This window comes from Apus apus, chromosome 9 (assembly GCF_020740795.1).
Source record: "Apus apus isolate bApuApu2 chromosome 9, bApuApu2.pri.cur, whole genome shotgun sequence".
Classification (NCBI taxonomy): domain Eukaryota; kingdom Metazoa; phylum Chordata; class Aves; order Apodiformes; family Apodidae; genus Apus; species Apus apus.
Window position 1 is genome coordinate 10,576,938 of NC_067290.1, and position 25,495 is coordinate 10,602,432.

Consider the following 25,495-nt stretch of genomic DNA (forward strand, 5'->3'; position numbering starts at 1 on the left):
AGCTATTAATGGAGATGGGCTGAGATCATTTTCAAGTCTGAAAATATCACTTTCAACTTAATATTCACTTCTTCGTAATGTGAGGTCTTCCCTCTTTCAGAAGGTGAGGGTAAACATGATATATTTTGTGAATTCACAGGAAAATTACTAGTATTTTTTTTAATAGTCTTGATTTAAAATTATGTACTCATTGTGCTGTATGTATATTTGAACGCTAACAGTTATTTGTATATTTTGCTAGTATATTTATCTTTTTTGCTACATATGCAATTACAGAGCAGGGCTGTGCAATCACACATTAGGTGGATCAGGTAACAAATTAAATTGTGCAGGTTTGCTGTGAATTACTGATGCTCAACTTTAAGATGTTTATAGAATTATTCCAGACTTTGCAAGTAGTATGTTGACAGCCTCTTCCATTTTGCTGTGCTGCTTCATTATCCTAATGTATTTATTTTACTTTGCTAATTTATTTATATAATTTCTTTTACTTTTCCTTGTATTTTAAGATGTTTTTTTCAGGCCAATGCTCTTGAAAGACGTAAGGTAAAAGAGATGAGAGTTTTGATCCTAACAAAATCTGTTTTTCATCTATAAAATCAGCATGTAGCTGAATATACAAAAGAACAGTGAGACTGTCAATGCATATAACAGTGTAGATCTGCACATATTATACTATTTAATAGATTGAATTGTTAATTTTTAAATTATTTCTTTAATTTTTAACATTTAGACTTTAGAAATAGTATAGATGGGATTTGTTACTGTGCTCCGTTGTTTGTATTCCTGTGTTTAAACCGTAAAAATATTTTTAATTTAACTTTTTTAATTTAGCATTAGTTAAAAACTCTTTGCAGTGTAAACTTAAATACTTGGGAGAAGGCTGGAGCTTGAGACTGAGGAGTTCTGATTAATTTATCTTAAAGTTTCATATTAAAACAGGGATTGCTTTTTCTATTACTCCAGATTTAACCTGAATATTTAACATCTGTTTGCAATTAAAAAGCAGTGTTCCTGTATGAAAAGTGATCCAGGTTGTGCTGATTTGCCATGTATAGTTCTGCATATATGTTTGGTGAGGATTCTGATGATGAAATCCCTACCCAACAAGCTATTCAGGAAAGCTTACAAGATAGGCATAAAATTGAAACACGTGGCAGTGCAACAGAGGATGAAAGGTAATAAGTTATTGCTTCTACTTTGGGTGTTTTCTTGGCATTAGTATAAGCATATAGTAACCTTATTTTCCTTTGTGACTCTGTTGTATTTCTCTGACCTCTTCTCATGGAAGCTACTGGTAGCTCACTTGTTCTAAGTCCTCTCTGAAGAAGTATACCCATTTTCTCAAAAACATGGAATGTAAAAACTTTCAGGTGACATTTTGCATCAAAATCTAAATGAGTACAAGGCTTTATGAAGAAGATAAGCATGTGATGTAAAAATAGATTGGTATACTAGCTTTCCCTCATTTTAGTATTTAATTGTTGACTTTTGACCTTTGAGTGAAAAAGCCAGTATTTAGAGTGGCAGGGGAAGATGAACAAAAAAAATGTTTTAATGTGTTTAAACCTGACAAAACCTATGTAAAATACAGAAATCAACACACAGATTAGACTTGAGTACTTAATTTGAGGTATGATTATATCCTGAGCTTCACATCAATTTTTATTTCTCCCTTTATTTTTGTTCTGTTTATGCAGTTTCCAGTACATTACAAATAAAGAACATGGGAAGATAATTGCAGCAATTCGGACAGTTAAGTACAAATAGACTGCATGAGACCTGTACCCCCAGAAACCCTTTGGGTATGGCATTGCTGAGAAATGCCTGCATTTTGTCTCAGTAAGCTGATTGAAGTGCAGGTTTTACTTCTATAGTCTTGGGGGAGGAGGACGGCAATGAAAAACAGGACACTCAAAAGCTTTCCAGCCAAGAAAGTTTTACTGTTTCTTGATGAGATATAAAATAGAAAACAATCTGTGTTGATAAATGATCCAGTAAGATTGTTCATAAAAGTAGGAATAATGAGATCTCATCAGCTTCATTTTACTTTTGCCAAATGAGTCTTTTTCCTACCTGTTAACTTTGGATGTTAAACTTTCATGCACTGCTGCTCATGAGAGGATTATATTTGAAATATTTTAGTCATGTTAATTGTAAGTAATTTTTTTCCATGTGAAATTCAAAAGGCTTTAAGTCAATGTCATTCACTGATTGTCCCGTTCACCCTCTGAGGAAAAAAAAAAAAGCTTTGGTAAAGCAAGTTTTGTATTCCAGATACACTGATGTGATTAGTTGCCTGAATTTTTTTTATTACAAGTAATGTGATATGTCGGTCTTAAAATATCACAGGCCGAGAAGAGGCCTTGATGAAGTTGGTGAGGCACAGTTCTGCTTTTGAAGAAGCAGATCAGCAAGGCTGGCTTCCTGTGCATGAAGCTGCAGCACAGCTAAATAGGAACATCCTCGAAATAACTTTGAGAGGTATGAAGTCCTTGTGGTTTTCCACAAAGAAGTTTTACAAAGTCAGGTTTGATGAGTGATTCAGTTTCAAATGTGTTCTGCTTTTCTGTATTTCAGCCTCCCCTGCGGCTACATGGGAACAGACCACTCTAAAAGGGGAAACGCCTCTCTTGGTGGCAGTAGAAAATTGCCTTGTAGACAATGTCTGCTTTCTCCTGCACAGTGGCTGCAATCCCAATGTTAAGAATGAAGAGGGAGATTCTCCTTTAGTTATTGGTGAATACCTTGTTTAAGGGTGGAGAAATTGAGGGAATGGGGAGAGGTTATAGCTGTATATTTTGGGTTTCAATTTGACGTTCTTGACTTCAATATCTAAAATACTTTGCTGTAAGTTGCAAAAAATGTTAGTCTTGGTATTGAATGTGTCTGTCCCTGTCTGTTTTTCTTAGATGCTTTTCTTAAGGCTTTAAATGAGCTGACAATTTCAAGTTAGGGACTGTCACCACAATGTTCTTAGCATTACTTTTTAATTAAAGTATTAGCCATATTTGTCTACAGAAGTACAGGAAATAGAGAACTAGGAGAAGCCAAAAATCTTTCCCTAAAGTCTCATCTAGATGCCTGATATTTTCCATCCCTCATTTGCAAAGAGTTTGAGGTGCAGGTTGAACATACATCTTTTTCCTCAAATAATCAAATAGCTTTCTCCATCTGGTGCCAGAGTGTCTTCCTCTGCTTCCCCTGGCATCACTTATGCAGTGGTGCCAGATAGCCAGGTCCTCTTGCTTCTTCATGCTATTGCTTTTCTTCATGACTGCAGGCATAAAGCATTAGTTTTCTCCCCTTATCTGGTATCTCTTCATTGCATCAGTTTTTCTTTCTCCAAAGAGCAAGGGTAATTGGTTCTGATTTTCAAGAATTATAGCAAGCCAAATCGATTTATCTGCATTATATAAAGTCTAAAGCAATACTTGTCCCTATTCAGACATTGTTTGAATTAATCCAAACATGACAAGTGATGAAGCTAGCCAGGCCTGAATTCTCAGTTGACTTCTTTTTTTAATTTTTTGGTTGAAGAAAGTCCCACACCTAGTACCACTCTCACTGTGCCATTTTAGTTTGGTCATGCATTAGAAATGTAATTCTTGATTTGTAAAAAACTAGCCCTGATATTTTGCCAAGATGTTTTTCAGAAATGTTCTAAGTTTATTTCATTTGCTTCCCCCAATTTGGGCTGTGATGCTGTCACTTGTACTGAGTCCTAGCTAAAACAGGAAAGTGTGTTCTTGTTATCTGAGTTCTAAAGGAGCACTGTAAGTTTCTTGGAGAACCTATAAGATTTTCCCTGTTGGAAGAAGAGTAGTGTTTTGGGTTTTTTTGTTGTTGTTTTCTGTGGGTTTTTTTCAAAACTATTGTTAAAGGAAGAAGAAAAAGCCTACCTATCTGTATGACCCCCCCGCCCCCAAGTCCATCCTCTTGAAGTTACTAAAACTTCTAGTCAGGGCCACCTGCTTATAAAAGATGCAGAGCATTTCTAGATGCTTCTGAAGTGTTCACTATGTTAAAATGCACCATCACCCATGAAGAGGATGTCTGGGATTCACCTACAGCAGACATGTAGGTTACAGATGATGGGACATCCCAGGTTATGGTGTGCTGTCAGTGGTATTTCAGGCAGCTGTGCCACATGAATCTTCTCTGCCAGATCTGTCTCAGGGGGGACACTCACTATTCTACCACACAGCCTGGAAGATCAAAGAGAGGAGGGAAAGGTGTTGCCTATTCATTCCATTCACTGGAGCCAATGCAAATTACTCTTTTAAGATCCTTACTGACTGAACAGGTCAGGGTTATTAAGCTAAAAAGGCATATGACACAGTAGTTTTATATTTTTATTATGGTAATGATTTATGAAGTAGAGCTCTCTGAGCAGGCCAGTTCCTGACTCTACCAAAGCCCTGTATGTGATCTCCATCTAGTGGCAAGGATAGCTGCATTCTGTTGCATCACCTAAGGCAATGGAACACTGCAGAGAGAAAAAAACATTAATTATACAAATTAATAATTTTATGGTAATCCTGGAAACAAAGACCAGACTTGTTGATAAGGTAAATCTTTCAGTGTGTAATGTGACATTTCTCAGTGTATGAATAGCCCAGCTCAAGCTTTCCTGGGCTGCCACATAGCACAAACTATAGTGCCTAGGGTAGTGCTGAATAACTTTCTGGCTGATACTTCACTTATTGTCTTACAGCAATTAAACATGACTCATATGAGATTGCTTCCTTGTTGATAAGTTCTGGTGCGAAAGTGAATTTGCAGTGTGTCCACAAGAGGACTGCTTTACATGAGGCAGCCAAGCTAGGCAGGAAGGGTCTGGTGAAGCTTCTCCTTCGTTCTGGAGCAGATCCTGATCCTCGCAGTGGATATGGGCTCACTCCTCTAGCACTGGCTGCACAGGGTGGACATACAGAAGTTATGGAGCTCTTACTGCAAAAAGGTGAGACTTTATAATATGCAAAGTTACAGGAAGAGAAGGCCTGGGGGAAGGGTCTATCTTGCCAGTTTATAAATAATTGATGGGCTGGTGTAAAGAAAACAGCCAATTTCTTCTCAGTGGTCCCAAATAACGATGGACACCAAGTGCAAACTAGCAAATTCTGTCTGAACATAAGAAAACACTTTCTGTGAGTGTGGTTGAACACTGAAGCAGGTCACTCGGAGAAGTTGTGGAGTCCCCATCCTTGCAGATATCAAAAACCTGACTGGATGCTGTCCTGAGCAACCTGCTGTAGCTGCCCCTGCTTTTGAGCACAGGGTTGGACTGGGTGATCTCCAGAGGTCCTTTCCAACCTCAGCTATTCTGTGGTTCTGTTTTACAGTTCAGTAGATGGATTTAGTAAAATGTAGGTTCAGTGATGGTGTTCTTTATTGTAAGCAACATGTGTTAGTACTGAAATGTTTAAAGCCCAAATGGGACAAGGTGAATCCTCTTTCCAACAGAGAAAATTTTTCCTAAATGCCAAGGCAAAAAATTGTTCTTAGCTCAGCAGCCAGTAAAACTTTGTGTTATTGAAGTGAAAGGAAATTAATGTTACTGAGCATACAAGCTGTAGTGTTAATAGATCCACACATATACAAAATATCTTTTTACAGATCACTTACTTGTAGCAAACTCTATTAGGCATCAGTGACTGCTGCTCAAAACTGCAAACAAATCTGACGCATCGTAGGACGTATTTTGTTTGCATTTTTGAATCTCAATTAATTTGAAAAATTTTACTCCCAAACCACATGAGTTGAGGTCCATCAAAGAATCTAAAATTCTCCTTCCATAAAGTAGAACTGAAATGTGTTATATGTAAGCCAAAACCCAATTATTTGTGTGAATAAGAATCAAACTCCTTGCTTGCCCAGTTCTAGCATCAAGTCTTACTGTGTGATTGTCTTTAGAGCAATTTGGACCACGTTCTTCCCAGGATCAAGTATCCAACACGAAGGTTATGCCAATAGTGGTTTTACGAGGTGAAGAGTATCCACACCACCATGTCACTGGAAGGTTGATGATATTAATTACTGCTGGGTGTTACAGTGATTACTGTGAAAATCCTGTCACTTTTTTCCAGGTGCAGATGTTCTTTCCCAGGCCATGGATTGTGCTTCTGTATTATTTGAAGCAGCAGGAGGAGGAAATCCAGATTCTCTGAACCTTTTACTGGAATATGGAGCTGATGCCAATGTACCAAAACACTCGGGTCATTTGCCAATCCACAGAGCTGCATATAGAGGACACTTCCTGTGAGTTAACATACTTAAAAATCAAGTAGTGCTGACACCAGAAATATTAATTTTGCTAATTCTGCCTTATTCAAACAGTCAGCAAATCTGTAATTTTGTAGAATATTCTTTACAAGTGTGTAAATATGAGCTTTCTGTGTCTGAATGTAAGACACCAGTCAGGGTAAAATCTCCTTCATGTAGTTCATGTAGTAATTCCTAGAACATTTCCCAATTGTCACATAAAGTAATGCTGTGCAGCCTGATGTTGAGGTGCCTGAGTCTGCCTCATCTCCACCCCATAACTAGAAGGTAAACATACTAAATAATCCAATAGGCTTGGAGGAAAAGAGTTATCTCACAAAAATGATCTGACGGCTAGAGCACCTCTCTTATGAGGACAGGCTGAGGGAGTTGGGGTTGTTCAGTCTGAAAAAGAGAAGGCTCTGGAGGGAACTTCATACTGGCCTTCCAGTACCTGAAGGGGGCCTACAGGAAAACTAGGGAGGGTCTTTTTACAGGGGCTTGCAGTGAGAGGATGAGGGGTAATGGTTTTAAGCTGAAAGAAGAAGAGATTTAGGTTAGGCATAAATTCTTCAGTGTAAGGGTGGTAAGACACTGGAACAGGCTGCCCAGAGATGTTGTGGGGGCTCCATCCTGGAGGTGTTCACGGGCAGGTTGGATGGGGCTCTGAGCAGCCTGTTGTAGTGGAAGGTGTCCCTGCCCATGCAGGGGAGTTGGAACTCAATGATCTTTAAGGTCCCTTCCAACTCCAAAAATTTGGTGCTTCTGTTATCCCTAAATTAAAGTCAGAAAGGTCACCAGGGGATATTTGTGCTAAAATCACAATCAGTAAGTGAGAAATAACTCTTTAATACTGGGAATGTTGCATTGTGGTTAAGAATCTAATAATTCTTAATTCCTATGTTAATACTTCAATTTATATTTAAACTTACATGTATATACTAAATTACATATGGCTTCATGTTGTAATATATTCTACTAATTCCAAAATTTCTGTAGGTGAAGCAAGAATACTGTGCAAGAAGCAAGAATTCCTTCTCTTGAGAAGGAATTATTATTCCTTTAGCAAGGAATGGGGTTGCTAATGAATAATAGAAAAAAGTTTTATTGTAGTAGGTGTAAAATCTGCTGGCTAAAAAGTAAGATGTTAGCAATTAAAGCCAGAGCAGGGGTGCAGCAAGCCATGGTACTGATTGGGTAGATTAAGACAATTGTTCACAGTCATGATGAATTCTGAAGCCCTGCAACTCAGATAAATTAAAATACTGAACTAAGTGAATCAGTATGTTTAAAGATTCTGAGATTCTTATTATTTTAATTCTCCAGAGCCCTGAAAAGTTTAGTTCCGGTTACTGATTTTGATGCCATTAAAGAAAGTGGGATAAGTCCAGTTCACTCAGCAGCAGCAGGAGCACATCCTCAGTGCCTGGAGTTTCTCCTCAAATCTGGGTTTGATGCCAATTTCATGCTGGATCAAAGAGTTCGCAAAGGCTACGATGACCACCGGAAATCAGCCTTGTACTTTGCGGTTTCCAACGGGGATGTCTGTTCAGCACAGCTGCTGCTGAATGCTGGAGCTCTGCCAAACCAAGATCCCATCAACTGCCTCCAAATAGCCTTGAGAATGGGCAACTATGAGTTAGTGAATCTGCTGCTCCGACATGGGGCTAATGTCAATTACTTCTGCAGAGTGAATACAACACATTTTCCGTCAGCTCTGCAGTATGCTCTGAAAGATGAAGTCATGCTCAGAATGCTGATGGGCTATGGCTACGATGTGCACCGCTGCTTTGACTGCCCTCGGGGAAACAGCTCACATTCCCAGTATGGGACTGATGGATGGACTTCTACTGTGATCAAAGATACAATGGTAAGTGTATCAGATGACTTCATATGTTGTTTTACTACTGGTATCCTTCCTTAAACTAAATGCAAGTGTACTTAATGTAGTGGCAGAAAAGGAGGTTTTGAAAGTGGAAGAGTTTACACATAAAGGTAGGAATAGACAAGGCTTTAAAAATAAATAGATGTTGCCATGAGGATTTGTCCATGATAGCCAGTGATCATAAACAGTTTTTTTTTTAATTGTGAAAATATAGCTAGTGATATGCTAATGATCAGTACAGAATTGGCTCTCCAGGGCAGTCCTGTCCATGCTGTGAAAACAGGGATTGCGGGCTGGCTCACTGGCTGGTCTTGTATCTTAACACTAATACTGGAAGGCTGTTGCAAGGGACCCCCTGGAGCTGGCATGATAAGCACTCATCAGAAGTTAACAAACCCAGACTGAGCTAAAGAGGTTCCTAGAGACACCCATCAATGTCATTGTTTTGCAGTTTGTAAAGTCCGATTGAACATAATAAACCCATCTTTAACCTGAAGATAACCACTGGGCTGGTGGGTCCTCCTCTTCAGCATGCTGGGACGTTCTAAATTCCACTTTGGGAGTGGTAGTGCTTCCTTGTAAGCACCTAGTTACCAAATGTACAGCTGCTTAAGTTCATATTTGTATCCAGTACAAAATAACCATCTCTCAGATTTTCAGATTCTACTGGTGAGACTTAATGCAAGCTCTGAAAACTTCTAAAGCTCCCCTGTCTGACAGAACACTCAATCTTCCTGGTGTTCTGCAGAAGTTATTTAATTGCTCTTGTCCTGCAGAGCAATTAAGGCATTTACAGGAAGGAGTATTGAATGTTACCCTGTTAAACATTTTGTTTTTATCAGTTCTGTGAAGTCATAACCTTGTCATGGTTGAAGCATCTGTCTGGGAAAGTAGTGCGAGTAATGCTAGACTATGTCGATCACGTTAACATCTGCTGGAAGCTAGCAGCAGTTCTCAGAGAACAGGAACTCTGGCCAGACATCAATTCAATTTTAAGTAAGTATCTGATGTTGACATTGGAAATGACAAACTGTTTTGAGACTGGATTTGGGCCTTTTTTCTTGATGGTATTTTACTTTACCTCAGACTGATGCTTTTCTTGACACTTGTTAGCCAAAAAGTTGTTTCAACAGCAAGAGGCCTCTTAAAAATCAGTCCCTTTAGGATTTAAACTAAGTTTCTCTGAGAAATCTGGTAGACAGTAACTGCACAATGTATGTAGAGCACTTGGGACTTGAATTACAATGTAGACAACACAGTCTTCCAAACTCCAAACATTCCCCAAACTCTGCTACTTTAACTTCCATTAACTTACATTTAGCCAACTTGACAAAAATGAAATCTGTTGATTTAGCTGCCAACAATTATAAATGAGATGTGTGGGCTGAGGTAAAAAGTCTAGATTCTGACAGATCATTTTTTCAGGTAGCAGAGTATTGACTAAATACATTGAACAAGAGTTGAGAGAACTTACTAATATCAATCTCACCTTCTCATTTCTAGCAAATCCTCGCTCTCTGAAGCATCTTTGTCGTCTGAAGATACGGGAATGCATGGGCCGGTTGCGTCTCCGTTGTCCTGTCTTCATGACCTTCCTTCCACTGCCAAACTGCTTGAAAGATTACATACTGTACAAGGAGTATGATCTTTATGGGCAGGAAAACTTCACAGGAACCTACAGCCTCAACTCTACATAAATATTAGTTCTATGTTTTGAAGGGAATGTTGACATGGTTAAGACTGTCTTAGGCAGCTGCTTTTTTCTTTTGGGATTTTATCTCCGCTCTGTATTAAGGAATATCACCAGCATATTCCCCATCTTGCCCTCTGAAGAAAATGGGGAGAACCCCAAAATGTAAGTATTGGTGATCCATTGTACTTACCTACTGGAATAGAAGCTCTCTGAAAGGGGATAGTGTTTTAAATGCTTAGCGTGAAAAGTTAAGGAACTGTAAAATGCAGGGCTGCAAACCCTGTGTCGTTGCCAAGTTTAAACAGGTAACACAAACCCCATTGCTGGGTTAAACTCAGGGTTTAGTTAAAGGTCAGGGATTGAATTAATGCCAGGAAAAGATATAGTTCTTCTTCCTCTGGTACCTCTTTTTCTCATGCTAAAAGAATTTTTGTTTGTCAAGTCTTGCATTGAAGTTCTGAAGAGCAGCCTAAGTAGATTGTTGTTGTTTTTTTTCGGTCAGTTAAGCAATCCCACATTCTCATCAGTGAAATGGGATTAACAGCTTTAGGAACCTCTGCTTATCATAGCAGCTGGTGTGAAATACCAGTGTTTCAACAAGAAGGCACTGCTTTTGAATGATGTGTTAGTTCTGCATCTTGTTTTCAGGTATTCAGATGTCTCATCCATTATGTATTTTGATTGCTTTTCCTAGGTTTTCCTTTTACAGTGCTGTCCAAAGGCATGCTTGCAGTTTTTGGAGTTTCTCCTCATAAATTGCAGCTTAAGCTTTAGGAACACTATCTGTGAGCAGCCACAATTATCTTACATAGTACACAAAGACCCACAGCATGACTTTCTAAAAATAATGCAGATGTCAGTACTTTAGAGAAAAAAAGTTCATCACCACACTTGGCATTAGTAATATTTATTCCTTCATTATTAAGTAAGCATAGATTTTTTTCTAGTTATACATGCATCTTTATCACAGAAGTTACATATTTCAAAAGTTTGCTTTTCCCCAGAAAAATCTACAAACCTTATAAAATACAAATTTAACCATAATGTAGTTATGACTTGTTGCTTTTTTACATGGTGTTTATCATGTAATAAACTAATGAAGCCCATGAAGATATGTATCAGTACCCATGTTAATTGTTGTGCTGGTATAGCCTCTGTGAATATGAATCCTGATGGTTATCACACCCACACCTCTGCAGAGTGCTACACACTCTCATGCCACTACATGTGCACTGAACAGCCAGCAAGGGTGGGAAGGACTTTCTTCTACTCTTCAGTCTTTGATTGTTGCAAAAATAAGCTATCAGCATTCCCAAGTACAGTAACTTCCTCTGAGGTTATCTGGCTAATGTGATTAAAATGAAGAGAACTGAGATACACTTTGACAACAAAGGAATATAACTGCATGTCAAAACTTCATTTAATGGAATGCATCCTGTCGCCAATAATGGTACTTCCTGGAAGTCAGTATTATGAAAAATGCAAGTTTTTGTATCAGTACAAATCCCACCCAGAAAGTTACTATAGTGAAGCTTTTATTTAATCTACAAAATGCTGACTGAAGCCCTGGCATAATATGTTTACTATCCATGTTTCCAAGATTAAGACACAACAATCAAAGTTGACATAAGTGTGCCATTGGGGGTTTTAATACAGCTATTCAGGGAGTATGTGCAAGTCAGTCTCAAACGTTGCAAAAATCACACTTCACTAGAACAGGACTGATCCAGAACATCATCATAAGAATTTTACCAGTGCAGTCATTACAAAAATTACTTGTAAGATTGTACAAAATCCTTGGCTTGCAATATAAACTCCATTAGGAATACAAGTGCATTCACAATGACACTGACTTACTCTTGTCATGACAACTCAGATACCACTCTGGCAGGAAAAGAATATCCACTTACTGCTTGGGTAAAAAGAAAAGCTCTGGAGACTAACTGACTTGCTAGAAGTTTTGTAAAATAGGGCAACAGAAAGGATATAAAATACCAGCTCTTGCTGTTAAAACTAGATGATAGCTCTACTACACTCACTAAGCAGAGGCAAGTTTTCTTTACATGAATTACTTCAGAAATAAGACACTGTATCATGATTTTCTCCATTGGCTTCTCCTAATCAGAATTTACCTTAAATATATGCACAGTCAAATTTGCTTCTTTATATCAATGTACCTAAACTGTATCTTCATAATTGGCTTCAGCTGTTTCAGGATTTGCAGCTCTGGGTTTATGTCCATATGAAGATGAAATTTGACAGCATTGTGGAGGAGGAATTCTTTAACTCTTAAATACTACTTGACTGTTAGTAAATTGTCTTAATACAATTTCAAACCTAAACAGATTATGGAATTAATAGACTATCAAATACAAATTAAGTTTACACTGCCCATTTGTAACCAGTTATTTATGGCTAAATTGTTTTTGACTCTTAACTTGTCCTCTGATTTAGACTTGGAGAAAACCAGTAATGGTCATAAGGGAGTGCTAGGTGTTACCTCTAATGCAATAAAATGCATACCCATAAGCACACTTGATATAGTTTGATATTCATGCCATTACATACATAAAGAATGTGTGTAGCTTGAAACAGATGGCAAGACTTACTTAGTCTGTAGTGTGTAAATCTACATAGTGTAGCAAACTTAATGTGCCCTTACAGAAGGGAAAAAATGTGAAGGTAACTGTTAGGCTGCAAGCAGCAACATAAAAATTTAGTCCTAAAGAGCACTGCTGATTCAGTGCCTATGCAAAGTCACTTTAAAATAATGAACGTAAAAGAATATTTCAGGAGTGTCTGAAAGAATACTAGATTCATATGAAGCAAACTACAGCTCCAGCTGAGAGTGCTTGAAAGATCAGTCTTGTAAGTAAAAGGCAATAGGAATTCTTAATGAGGAGAAATAAATCATAGAAGAGCAAACCAACCAGTAATTTACTTACAATAGTAAAATGCTCAGGTGGTGAAATCCTGCAGCAGTAGTTCCAGAAGAACATGTGTTTGTTCAAGTCTTACCCTCAAGGTAAATATTAGAAACTCTGATTTATTTTTTAGTAATTGGAAAACATTTTTAAGTAGTTCTAAACCTCATAGGAAAAAGAGTAGCAAATAGTTAATTTTGGGGAGGTGGGTATGGATAAAACTTCCACAGTTGTTTTGTTGTTTTTTTTTTTACTTGAAATAGTTCTAATTACAAAGCCAGGTGCTTCTCCTCTTAAGCAAACCTCAGTAATTCTCACACTACTGCTAACTCATTGCACCATTCCAGTGTAACTTCCTCATCTCTTTGGACCTGCCATTTGCAATTGCAACTTTCATCATTCTCATAGATGCTTTTATATCTTTTAGTTTGTTTCTCATCAGTGAAACTCTACTAAACAAGCAAAAAAAAAAAAATCCCATTATTTTCATTCATGCTTGTTAAACTGTTTTCTTTAACGATTTTCTTCTTTTCCCTTTTTTTTAGTGGTTAAGATGAGAATCATCTAACAGAAAAGAAATGCACTTCACTTCTATGTTGTCTGTTACAGAAAACTACATTTCATGACATAGATGGGAAGCCTGTGAAAAGAAAATGGAGTAATTCCAGTCAGTTGTTAAATCTGAAAAGTCCTATGACAGTAACTTCATCTGCCAAATCTTTCTCTTGCTTTCTTCCTCATCTTTGCAGATTTGTCTAATATAGTAATGGTAGATTTGAAGAAAAGAAAATAGATTTATTCTTTTTTTGACATTTCTTCAACAAGGCTAATGCAAAGCAGATGTAAATCAATGTGTTTTGGTGAGATGGCTGATCTGTTAACTGTCTTCGATATGGATCTATGGCTGTTGCAGCTAAACTGGTTAACACGTCAGTTGATCCTACTCTGAGAAGCTGGGAGATGAGATTCTAGAAACTGGAGACCACTGATTTCATTCTTCCTGTACTGTTTCAAAATCACTTCATCTTTAGGAACTTAAGTACTTAAGGAAGATACTGTAAGAAACAGCAATCTTGAGCTACGCTGTCATGTTATTTGATATAAAACAAATATCAGTAAGTAAAACAAAACAAAAAAAAAAAAAAACAAACAAGAAAAAACCATGAACCAGAACAATTTTCATAGACAAGCTGGTTGCATGCAACTATCTGTAAGCCCAGATTTAGGTATAAAAACGGAAAAAATGGGATTTGCTGCCTCTGTACATTTTTGTTGGCAAGAATAAGAGCAGTCTCATAAGGACAAGAGATGAGAATAGAAGACTACATATAAAATAAAAACACCACTCTAAAAAAAAGCTTCAGATTGGTGTGGTCCATGTCCAGGGTGGTAGCCTAACATGGCTGCAGGGCAATGCTAGTGGGCCTGACTGGACAACAGCAAAAGCAGGTATTTCTGCAAGTGACTGGCTGGTTCCTCTGGGGATGAAAAATGCACTGGAACAGGCATTGCTGACTGGCTCAAGAAGTGAATCTGGAGGCTCCCTGCTGCTCAGCCTCCCGCTCCCCCCTGCTCCCCCTCCTCCTTTAAGGTAGGAGTGCTGGGACCTCTTCCAAGGCTGCTCAAGCCCTTCCACGGGTTGAAGTGCCAGTCCCATCTGCTCTGAGAACAGCTGTTGCAGCAGCACAGTTGGCTCCCTTCATTCTGCCCAGGCACTGCTTCCCTCTTCTCTCCTGTGACAGGAGCTAGATGCAGAGAACTGCAGAGAAATTTGCATGTCCAGCAGAAGGGGCAGGAGGAGACTGCTGGCTTTAGCCACCACAGCAGTGCTCCAGTGTGTGAGGAGAGCCAAGGATATGCACCCACAGACATCTTGGCAGTGAGGGCCTGAGATTCCTCACTTGCTTTACGAGCACTGAGCAACTCCAGCTATGAAGGGCTGAGCCAGACATTCAGAAATCTGCTTCCATTCCTGAACACCAGAAATGCCATGCAACAAGCTGTAAAACACTCGTAACTGTTATAATGTAACTTGGAGTATAAGCATATTCTTCTCTTTCTACATTTCCTGTTATTTTCATGCCACTATGAGAGATATATTTCTGTTCCACTGGCTTTTAGTACTTATAGTAATTAGTGCAAAAATAAATCTTTCTCTTCAAACAAGTTTTCTCTTCTGGATCAAAAGGTGAATGCACATTTAGTACTATACAAAATACATATTACACAGTTTGGAACACAGAGCTCCACTTGCTTACAAGCTATAAACAGACACTGCTTTGAAAAATGCTTTACAGGATTGAGTCTAGAATGTAGGATTAACATAGTCTTTTACTTCAGAGCTCATAATTCTGTTTGCAAAATCAATTTCTATAAAAAGTTTAAGAGCTTCAACTTGTTTTCAGTAAATGTAGTGTACAGCTGACAAGGCATATACATATTCAGAAGATTTTTCAAATGATGGAATTCAGGATGTTCCTGCAACTGCAAGCATGTTTTATAAAAAGTGAACTCTAAGGCTTACAACTTGTTATTACATGTACTGGGGAAAAAAAAAAACAAGAACATGGCACTTGTGCTACAAGAATATATACATTACTCTTATAATTTGATAAGGAATGCTTTATACATTCCTCATGCAGCAAAGTGCAACTGTGTCTCATCAGCTCTTATTTAGGTCTATTTTTTTTTCCTGTTGAAAACAATTCTTTCAGCATTCTGTTGACCAAAAAAATGAAGACTGTGTCATACAGTGCAATATGACACAAAAAAGATCTGTCTAGAACTACTGCACAAATCTCTGCTGTTAATAAGGATTTTTCTTTCTAAATTTAAGAACAGGTATGTGCAACACATTAGGTAAAGCTTAGCACTGCCTTATTTGGACACCCACTTCTGCTTCCAGCAAGGTGTTCTCCATGGTACAGTGTAAAGAACACATTGCCATGTACTGCTGAAGTCCAACCAGAGTTTTAAGTTTTGCTTCAAAAGCAGTCAATTGCACAGAGAGATTGGGGGGAACCCACAGTTTTTTCCATAGTGCAGAAAAGCCTCAAGAAGACATAATTTGGTGATTCATCTGGCATACAGAAGAGAAGTTATACTGACGTGAAAATGGAATTCACGCAACTGAGGAAGAAAAATCAAGGCATAACAGGGTCTACTCTCTTCTATCATACAACAGACCCTCCACCTACATTTCACTTCTTGCAGGACTTGTGCCATTTCGCCAGATATATCCAAGATTACCATTTTAATATAGTAGGCAACATTAGGCTTCAGATTCTCGCTTCTTCTTTCCGTCTTCTCCTAAATCACTGTCTTCTGACTGGCTACTGCTCAGGACTACAAACTGTCCTTCTCCACTGCTCTGGTTTGATCTGCTGGAAGCAGCTATCAAGCGGCTTTGCTCTTCTAAGTCCTAAGGTGAGAGGGGGAGGTGGAAAATGAGAAAAAAAGAGTATTAACTTTTAAATAATTTACAATTGAAACAGAATAACATTATTACAATTTATCAACTGTCCTTTAATACTACCAATGGACCACTTTCTGTACAGAGAGAATTAAAAGACTGCATAGGAAACTAATCCATTTCAGAGGCTGGCACTGCTAGAATAGCTAACACAACTGTACTTAAAACACACAAAACACAACAAGTCAGAACAAGTGTCATCTTCATCTACAACCCACTCCCTGCATCCCTTTCTCACAGTGTAACTGAACCCTCCTCAGCAAAGGACATGAAGAAGTTCAAAACTGAAGGTATTCAGGACCTGTTGTCAAGGATCAAGGTAAATTAGTATCCTTTCATTCTTAATCTTTTACCAAACCTGCTGACCTATACAAATACAGAACTCATTCTGTAGTGCAGGGACTTGAGTCCAATCATGCTGCATATATGAATAAATTGTACCCTCAGTGTTACTTGAGAAGTGGGAGGTCCAGCTCCTTGTTTGCCTTTCTTATTCCCCATTCCCATGTGTTCTGCAGCTTTAAAAGCTTCCTTCAAGTACTGCTCTTAAGTACTCTTACAAAGAGCTTTTTAAAAACTATTGTACAAAATCTGCACAATTAACACAGGAAATACTTCTAATAACAAACTTATTGTTCTACCAAGTTTTACTAAAAAATATGATAGTGAAGTTTGGACTACAAAGCTGCAAAAGAAGGTGGGGGGGAAAGAATATTAATAAGTCATTATGAGATGTACCTTTTCAATTTGTTTTTGTTTATTCAGTTCTTTTTGTTGTTTCTCTTTGACTCTCTCAATTTCTTTTTGCTTTTCTGATGCTTTTCGATCCTAAAGGGTAAAAAATGTATATAAAGTCAGTAAAAGTCTGAGATGTTTGATACGTTACCTATTTATATTAGTTTACTCAAAGCTGTTATACAACTGATTTAATTATTACTCTTTTAAAGAACTAGCATGTTTGTTAAAGGTAGCCAGCTGAATCCTCTTTTCAATATTGTTCTGCAGTTCCCACTGGCCAGTCTTTTTATCTTAAGTTTAAATCCTAGAAAACTAATCCCTTAAAATACACCAGAACAGTACTAGTGGATCTGTAAACATCTTGCAGAATATCTTTTATTACACATGTTAAATATATACTCTTGCCCTTCCATTCACAAGTATCCCTTACCCCAAAAAGATTCTTACCAGTTCTGCATGAAAAGCTATCTGTTTTGCCAGTCCAACAGAGTCACAAATCTAAACAGAAAACAGATTTGAAGTAATCAAAACAACTCTAACAAAAATGCCCTTAAATTTAAGCGAGATCCCCAAATTAAATATGATAGCACCTTAAAGCACTTGCAGGTAGTTAGACAACCTGGTTTAACTATTTTTCAGTAAATAAACAAAACACACTCTTTACAGAATCCTTAGCTCAAATGGGTCTAACATCTTGGGATCCATGTAAGGTTGAAAACTGATACAAGTATAACCATCACTAGTACCTTTTCCCCTTCATTATTTGATTCAAATATATAGCAGACAGAAGTTTGGTGGCTCTCAACTCTCCCTCCTGAAGTTCTAAGCACAAATCCAAAGAGGCGCTTGTTCTCCTGGTGCGTAGCATACAAGACTACATTGGGCAAAGGAAACTGCCAAAAAGGATCAAATATGGAGATATTAAAATTGGTTCAAAATATTTTCTAGATGAAGTTTCAATACTGCATATTAATCACTTCAGTATCCTAAGTGGTCAACCACACAGAACATGCATTTGTGTAACACAAACAGAAGAAGACAAGGATTAAATTATTCTAAATTATTAAAAATATAGGACAATTTCTAAAAACACAAGGGACCACACCTGCAATGCCATTCAGCCATCTTTCTCAATATGAAGACACTCCTGTTTTTATTTTCTTTTAAGAGACATTATTCATACAAATTACTTTTGCAACTAAGCTTTCAGTGTTTGGTGCCAGGTAAAGGCTCTACTTCTCCAGAACCTTTCCTGCAATTAGTTTCAGCTCTTTTGGAACATATAAGCAAGAAAACAAACCCCAAAAATTAACAAACTGCATAGCCTCACTATTTTGTAGAACGATTTTGCATCCTCATTCCTGAAAGAGTTGACTTAGACATTTCAAACAGATCTTTTTGAGACTTACCAAAGGATAAGTTTTTTAATTCTGAAGGCCACTGCTACAGCTGCCACGAAGTGATAGGACAGGTTTTTCCTAACCTTAAATGTACACATTCAGAATACTAGACATGCACTCAGTTGATATATCTCATTTGTAAAAGTTTACAGCTTCGGGACAGTTTTGAACTTAATGCCTCAGAAGTAAAGAAAGAAACCAAAACCCACTAAGTAAAATATCAAGACATTTTCACATGCTTAGGGTTTCCTTTTACAGAAATGAAGTAATTCAGAGTCCCCAAAAAACTGAATGTTTTTTAAAGAAGGCCCAAAGAAATTAAATAACAGATCATAAATTGTATATAGAGAAGGATGGGTGCTGCAGGGAGGAGGGCAACAGATTTGAAAGATAATAAATACAGATGGCTATTATGGAAGAATTAAGCTGGACGTATTTGATAAGTGCATTTGTTATAAAGAATTAGGAAAAAACCCCAACACCACAACAGAAACCACACACCACTACCAATTCAATAATGCATTAACAATCAAAAATGGAGAACAAAAAAACCCAAACACCAACAAACCTTTCTGGATGTCAGAACTAATTTGCCTCCAACCCTCACGTTACCTCTCTACTAAGGATATCAATGTTTATAATCAAACATGTTGTTAAAATGCAATATTATTTTCCTGAGATTTTACCCTATCAAATCAGGGGGATTCAAAAGCCTTTAAAGTCTGTCTGACCTATTGAAATCACTCCCCTTAAACCAGATTTGCTCATGTTTTTCTGTCTATTTTTCAATGTATGCATTAGTCTCCTAATTTCAGTGGAAATTTGTCTGGAAATCTCATGCTGTAATTGATTTTTGCTAAGATATAATAATAATATATTTAAAGTAGAAGAGTTACAGTGCTGGATATTTATCTTGAAATGTAAAGTTACTTACTCGCAGTCTTGTAACTTGTGTCTGTGGATCAATTAACCTAAAAATGTGTTTTTAAAAACAAACCAAAAAGTAAATTTTACCAAACTGAAAGAAGATAATTCTGTAAATAAACATCAGTAGAAGTCAGGAAGCAAACTTACTTTAAACAGTCACAAGTGACTAATAAATGTGATTCTGTCATCCTGAAAATATTATGGATGGCCCGGGCTGCTAGTATTTGACGCATTGTTTCATAAACAACATCTGGACTTTCATCAGACTTCACCTCCATAGAGCCAAGAAATCTTACAATAAATAACTGGTGAAGAATTGAATCTAAGACAAAGAAAAGTATTGAAAAATGTGAACTCTGTTTTGAGTCTTCCATTCAAACCCATAGATGGAGTTCAGTCAGGAAAACTCCAAGCGTCTAACTACTTGGAAAGATACTGCTGGTACTTATGAATTAGAAGTACAATTACTAAGCAGCAAGTCACAGACCTTTTCATTGGGTTCAATGAGTACATGAGATGCAATGAGTTATTTTGAAGACAGACTTTCAGACAGTAGCATGATTTAACTCCACTTGTCTTAATACATTGCTAATATAACTAAACATTCTAAAACTAGTGTGAACGTAGAAGAGAGAAGCTACAGATTAAAACAGGAAAATAATTTTCAAATTCTATTTTTTATTTTCCGTTGAAATAAAATTTTTGTTTTACCTTCTGTTTCAGATTTTGAGCCTTCAGATTCACCAAAAGGATTTGTGCGTCTATTAAAAAATGGAAACATCAAACCAGGAGTCAGACCACAAGAACCACTAAGGAATCACGTAGCAGTCTCACGCTGCATCAAGTAAGAACATGTCACTGTTTCACAGACTTGCAATCCAGAGAAACAATGAATGATCAATCATAAGGACAAGCAGTTTAATCAGCAGTTAGACATAAATTGCTATATTTGAGGATTCATGGGAAAAAATACCAGATTATTGTCCTATTGCTGCCATAGAGCGTTTGCTTATGGTATTTTTTTAGATCTCAATTTTTTCATTAGATCTGAATTAAGCCCAAGTCAAGACTTTGTTAATATTTGAAAAGGTATCGTTTTAGGGAATGAAATTTCACAGAACAACTTCAGGAAGTACAGCTGAAAGCTAGTCGTTCTTACTGAAGAGAAGTCATAGGTTTGTTTGAAATGCAGCTTTCTGAAAACAGCACTGGGGTTTTACTCCTAGACAGTCAAGAGAAACGTGGCTATTTCTGGCTCTCAAAGACATAATTGCTATCAGTTACAATGAAAGTGAAAATACTCTAGGCTTCCAAGTTAAATTTTTCAAAAGCATTGCTGAGAAGAGAATATGTGAAATGGGGAAATTGTGTTTAAAACTTCTAAAGAGGAAAAAACTCTTTGGCTAACTGGTAGCTGCAGAACTATTGTCAAGGGGTTAATAAACTTCAAATTAGGTGTTATAGTGGAGTAATGAAGGCATCATCTCTCTAAAAGATGTTGTAAAAGCAAATGTATGAACTAAGAAAAATATGTCAATCTCGTGTTCAGTTACATGTGATGCTGACTGCCAGTTTTATTAGTGAAGTCTTTTAAGTAAGAGATGTCTAGTTTAAAGGAGTAAAATTGTTCTAGATTGAACTCTGAGGTCAAAAGTAATTGCTACAATGTTTATTTAACAAGGATTCAATCAAGAATAATCCCATTAAATGCTCACCTGCATAAATACAGTAAAGGGAAACTCTATTAGCATCTTTTATTGCTGAGACTTTTTGCCATTTAAGATTAGACTGGGAAAGTAAATGGCAAATCTCATTGGATCTCTCAAAAAGCAAAATTAAAATTTAAATATGTCATCAGTATCAGGAACTAAGGAAAGTTGGGGAAGACTTTTTTAATAATGAATCCTTCTAAAGTAGCATGTTGCCTATTTGTACAAACATTGCAGTTCTTTATTGACAGTGATGGTCAACTGAAAATACTGAGCACAACTCTGTACCCTTTCTGCTATGAAACACAGGATTTTCTAGAATGGAACTGTAACTGATGACATGAATTTAGCTATTACTCTTTCCACTTCCTGGAATACAGTTCCAGTCCTTTTTAAAATCAATATATTCTTAAGGATCTAGTTAGCCAACTGGTTAGTCAACAACAAAAAAACTGACGAAAGAAGGAAGACTTAAAATTAAATATATTTAACTCTGATGTCTCTCTGTGAGGTGCAACTGAAAATTCAGATATTCTTCTGGAGGGCAGGGGGATACAACACGTTTTTGTGACTACAGTCAAATAATTTAGTTTTCAGCTTTTTGGCTTTTGTTGTTAAGAACAGCTGGGTCTGCAAATAAAGTTTTCTTAATATCTGAACTCTGTACATACAGTTCCAGAAAGGCTGTGCAGATTTACAGGTTGGTTTTTTTAACTTTTGAGTGGGAAATTTACAAAACACCAAGTAGAATAAAATGCTTTTATATTTTGGGAAGAGCTCTTATACAATTTTCACTTGTCTGTAGGTGAGATTACTCTAGAAGCCTAGATCATTTTCACTCACCTTTCAGGTTAAGAAGAGTGTCATCATATGCCATCATCACCTGGAGGCAGGGCTACCAAATTTCTCTTGAGTTTCCAAGAGGAAATAACCCAAACAGCTGGGTGAGCAAGCAATAGGAAAGGAAAATACTTTATGAAACCAAAAGGTAGTAATAAATCAATAAACAAAAAGCATTAGCTGTTTAAGTAAGAAAAGCTGCTGCTAAACAGAAAACAACCCTCAAAACTAGTGCATGTAATTAAGCCGTTGTTTCACAACTCTACTTAACTATCACAAAAACTGGTTTGCTTTGCTGGGCACTGCAGGTTTTGTGACATGAGTCAGGGCAATGGCAATGTGTGTTTTGGAGCTGCAGCCTAAACACAGATTTCTTGTTTGATTGGATGTTTTTTTTAAATTATTAACTTTAGGAATTTTTTTCTGCTCTCTGCATGTCCTACCTCCCCGCTTGCCCTGAAGATTTTGCTTGACCAGGCAGATCTTCACTAACTGGAGATATTATGTCAAATTGTATCGGCGTGTCAGGGGCAACAAGTGAATCCAGGGAGAGCGCCGATAAAGCTGCTGATTCAGATCCAAGTGACCCTGTGCTGCTCGTCCGAGCTGCAGGAGGCCGAGATTGTCTGAAACAAAACAAAAAATCAAAATGAAGATCTCTTAGTTTCAGGTTGATTGATAATTAGTTAAACCATATGGGAGACCAATACAATATTCCAAAACTTGATGTAAAACAAAAACTAAAAACCTGAGTAAGATCAGGGTATAGTAAACAAAAACAGAGTCTCCATTTCTAGCCAAACTTAAAAGTTACTACTTGCATGGCATAATTGCATCAGACTGTGTTATATTTCATCTGTGATTACATAATGATGTTAAAACAATCTGAGGCCTGCTTCCAGCAATTAGGATTAAGAAAAATCTCAATATAAATTCATACAACAAACCAAACAGATGATACAACCAACAAAACTGTCTAGTCAGCTGGAAATCTCGACTACTTGTGACAATGGATGCTAAACAATGCTAAAAGGTGAGTTCAAGAAATTTTTCTCTAGTCTATCCAAGATTTAGTTTCAAACACAGGAAGTTTTTGTTGTTTGTTGGGATTTGTTTCTCTTTATAGATATGGTCTTCAAATTACTGCCAAGTGTTCATTAACTTACAGAGTAGGCCGCATGCTCTCGTGCCTCTGCTGAAAGGAAGGAGATGGAGTAACAGCTTCCAGAGCTGACTGATTTACACGTGCAGCAATTTCCTGCAACAGAGGGATGGGAAAAAAATTATTTACTAGATAAATGAAAACCATATAGATGACATGAATTTACTTACCCAAATTCCCTGTGTGAAACAAGTAACAAGGCAAATAACTGCAATGAAGTGAAAATATTTTTCCGACAAAATGTCTGTGCTCATCAAATTCATATTCAGAAGAGTGTCAGTTCCCTCTAGTAGGAATTAAATGGATCAAAGTATCATAGACAAATACAGGATCTTGAAGATGTCAAAAAGTTATACCAAATATAAAAGTCACATATTTTTAAGCTTCCTATATAAGAAGTTAGATGAAGAAGAAAACAGACTGTATGCTTTCATACCATGATAAGCTTGCGATTACATATGTAGGAAGCAGTCAGCTTAACTCTGTGCTATCCAGTTAGATCTAGTTGATCTCTTGAATTTTGTGCAAATCTACATCTTAACATATTACTTATACTATGAATTTTAGTACAGTTACCTCAGGGTTTTCACTAAGATATATCTGTTTAGATATGTTGTTTATGGTGCATATCCACTGAAAAAGAGAGAGAAAAAAGAAAAAATTAAATATTTGTCATTTTTTAACAAACTTGATTCAATACCCAAGTTGACTAGGTTCAGCACTTTTTCCACTTTCTTTCTAACTTCAGGGAGCCAAACCATTATTCTGCACACTCAGCTTGTCATTCAGTTCATTATTATCTGCATACTGCACCTCCCAATATCAGATTTTACTTGAATAAATTACTTCAGTCACACTGAAGCTCAACACTAAAACAAGCTTAAGTCATGACAGTTAGGAATTTTAAAAAAAACACAAAATCAGGATTCTCTGTACTCCCATTATGCTGCAACTGCAGATGACAATGTTTCCTCCAGGTATTCTAAAGATTCCATCTGCCTTTTGTGGAATTTGCTCATTTCTTGCACTTGTAAGCTAGAATCAATTTTCTCTCTGGGCTGTGGAAAACCATCTTCTCCTGCTCCATGCTTTTCAACTTTTATCTCAAGGAGAAAACAAACTGGATTCCATGCATACTACTGGTGCTGTTCCACTGAACACAGCTTGTTGTTAGGGTTGTCAACTATCTGTACAGCAGCTGCAGCCCAGAAAATTACAACTTTGAGCTGCTAAAGCTGACTGAACTCCCTTCCTTTAATGAGGCACCTGAGAGCAAATACTTCAGAGTGAGGCTATTGGACAACCTCAACAGAGCAAATGACCCAGGGGCAACCTGACACAGCCCACCTAAAAACCTTAGGAATAGCATAAAAGATCATTTTATATCAATGCAACATTGAAGATTGCAGAGGAATTTGAATCCAGGCTGAAAGTACCATATTTTCTGTATTTTCTCATCCAGCTGCTTGCCCAAACATGCTTCAAATCAACAGTGCTTTTAAAATGTTTTCTTTCCTATGCTGCCCCTTATTGAAAAGTCTTTAATGAGTAATAATGCAAACAGATATACCTCTTTATTTAACAAATACTTAGTATCTCTTACTACATGTGTTCCTTTGTTTCTGGACAAATCTGAGTGTATTCCTAGACTGTAGTGAATGTAATTAATTTACCAGTTTGGCCCATCTGTGCAAACTTTTGGACAGCTGTAAAAAGCTGTCCAAATAAAACATTAATTCTAATAACTAGAACCTTCTTTGTTGGACCACTACACACCTATACCACTAGGCTGAAAACCTTATTTTTCTCACCTCTACAGAAAGCTAAAGAAAGTAGGGAAATACATCCTTGCTGGTTGGATGGGGTTTTCCTTCCCCATTTCTTTTCCCCACCAATACTTGGTACAACATGTAAATTTGCTGGCATAGTATTTGAATACTGACATTTCTCAGCTGGTGTTCATCCACTGCACAAGCCTCACCAGAGTTAGCAGCCATTTGGAACTGGTGACACAAGCAGCTTTGAAAGCAGTCCAAAAGCAAATTATTTCACATTTCAACTTGTGCATGAAGTATGAACATGTTTCCCATCATCTATGAGGGGCAGAAAAACAGTTTTTCCTCTTTTCTCAACTGCCTGTATCATTCTCTTGTGTCCTAACCAAAGACTTCCTTTACTTTCCATTCCTGACAAGCAGGTAGGAAGAAAGAAGTCTGAGAAAGCATGAACAAAGAAGCAGCAGTATTTCTCAAGATTCCATTACTTCTAGCTATTTTGCTGTGGGCTTTTTTTGGTCCCTTTTTTCCTTTCTTGCTTCCATGACAGTGAAAAGGACTTGGTGGCAATCAGAACTGCATTTTTTTCTCTAGGATTTAAACACAGTATTATTTTGTGAGACTTCCTGAAGCCTGTCATTATGGATAGAATGAGTTAATAGTTCACTGCTTACCACCTAGATAAAATAAAACCAGCACTCCCAGC

At 37.2% G+C, this 25,495-nt stretch overlaps 2 protein-coding genes and 2 long non-coding RNA genes across 7 annotated transcripts in view; 3 read left to right on the plus strand and 1 right to left on the minus strand.

Annotated features, from left to right (window-relative positions):
• The first annotated feature begins 25 nt into the window (after positions 1 to 25).
• On the plus strand, positions 26 to 13,474 carry ASB14 (ankyrin repeat and SOCS box containing 14). 4 transcript variants are annotated; one of them, XR_007890302.1, is made up of 11 exons: positions 26 to 103; positions 1,010 to 1,178; positions 1,701 to 1,752; positions 2,349 to 2,484; positions 2,581 to 2,739; positions 4,718 to 4,963; positions 6,090 to 6,261; positions 7,591 to 8,134; positions 8,992 to 9,145; positions 9,653 to 10,004; positions 13,376 to 13,474. XR_007890302.1 is itself a non-coding variant. In XM_051627122.1 (10 exons), the coding sequence occupies exons 2-10, from the start codon at positions 1,051 to 1,053 to the stop codon at positions 9,844 to 9,846; spliced, it is 1,785 nt and encodes a 594-aa protein (XP_051483082.1). In that variant the 5' UTR covers positions 26 to 103; positions 1,010 to 1,050; the 3' UTR covers positions 9,847 to 10,952. The 4 variants fall into 4 exon arrangements, 1 of the variants encoding a protein (XP_051483082.1); XR_007890300.1 differs by having other exon boundaries at positions 13,312 to 13,410; XR_007890301.1 differs by having other exon boundaries at positions 59 to 103; positions 1,007 to 1,178; positions 13,312 to 13,410.
• APPL1 (adaptor protein, phosphotyrosine interacting with PH domain and leucine zipper 1) overlaps positions 10,734 to 25,495 on the minus strand; it is a 28,034-nt gene continuing 13,272 nt past the window's right edge. The window contains exons 13-22 of the mRNA XM_051627121.1: positions 23,591 to 23,647; positions 23,019 to 23,110; positions 22,296 to 22,478; positions 20,015 to 20,064; positions 19,451 to 19,625; positions 19,311 to 19,347; positions 17,723 to 17,869; positions 17,424 to 17,474; positions 16,977 to 17,066; positions 10,734 to 16,187 (exon numbers count right to left, since the gene is read on the minus strand). Coding sequence (XP_051483081.1) covers positions 16,038 to 16,187; positions 16,977 to 17,066; positions 17,424 to 17,474; positions 17,723 to 17,869; positions 19,311 to 19,347; positions 19,451 to 19,625; positions 20,015 to 20,064; positions 22,296 to 22,478; positions 23,019 to 23,110; positions 23,591 to 23,647 — 1,032 coding nt within the window. The 3' untranslated portion in view covers positions 10,734 to 16,037. The remainder of the gene's footprint in view (positions 16,188 to 16,976; positions 17,067 to 17,423; positions 17,475 to 17,722; positions 17,870 to 19,310; positions 19,348 to 19,450; positions 19,626 to 20,014; positions 20,065 to 22,295; positions 22,479 to 23,018; positions 23,111 to 23,590; positions 23,648 to 25,495) is intronic.
• Positions 16,102 to 22,405, plus strand: LOC127388092 (uncharacterized). The gene is made up of 4 exons (XR_007890303.1): positions 16,102 to 16,192; positions 16,479 to 16,557; positions 20,027 to 20,147; positions 22,315 to 22,405. It is a non-coding gene; the product is annotated as an uncharacterized LOC127388092 (long non-coding RNA).
• On the plus strand, positions 22,445 to 25,493 carry LOC127388093 (uncharacterized). Its single transcript, XR_007890304.1, has 2 exons — positions 22,445 to 22,885; positions 25,212 to 25,493. It is a non-coding gene; the product is annotated as an uncharacterized LOC127388093 (long non-coding RNA).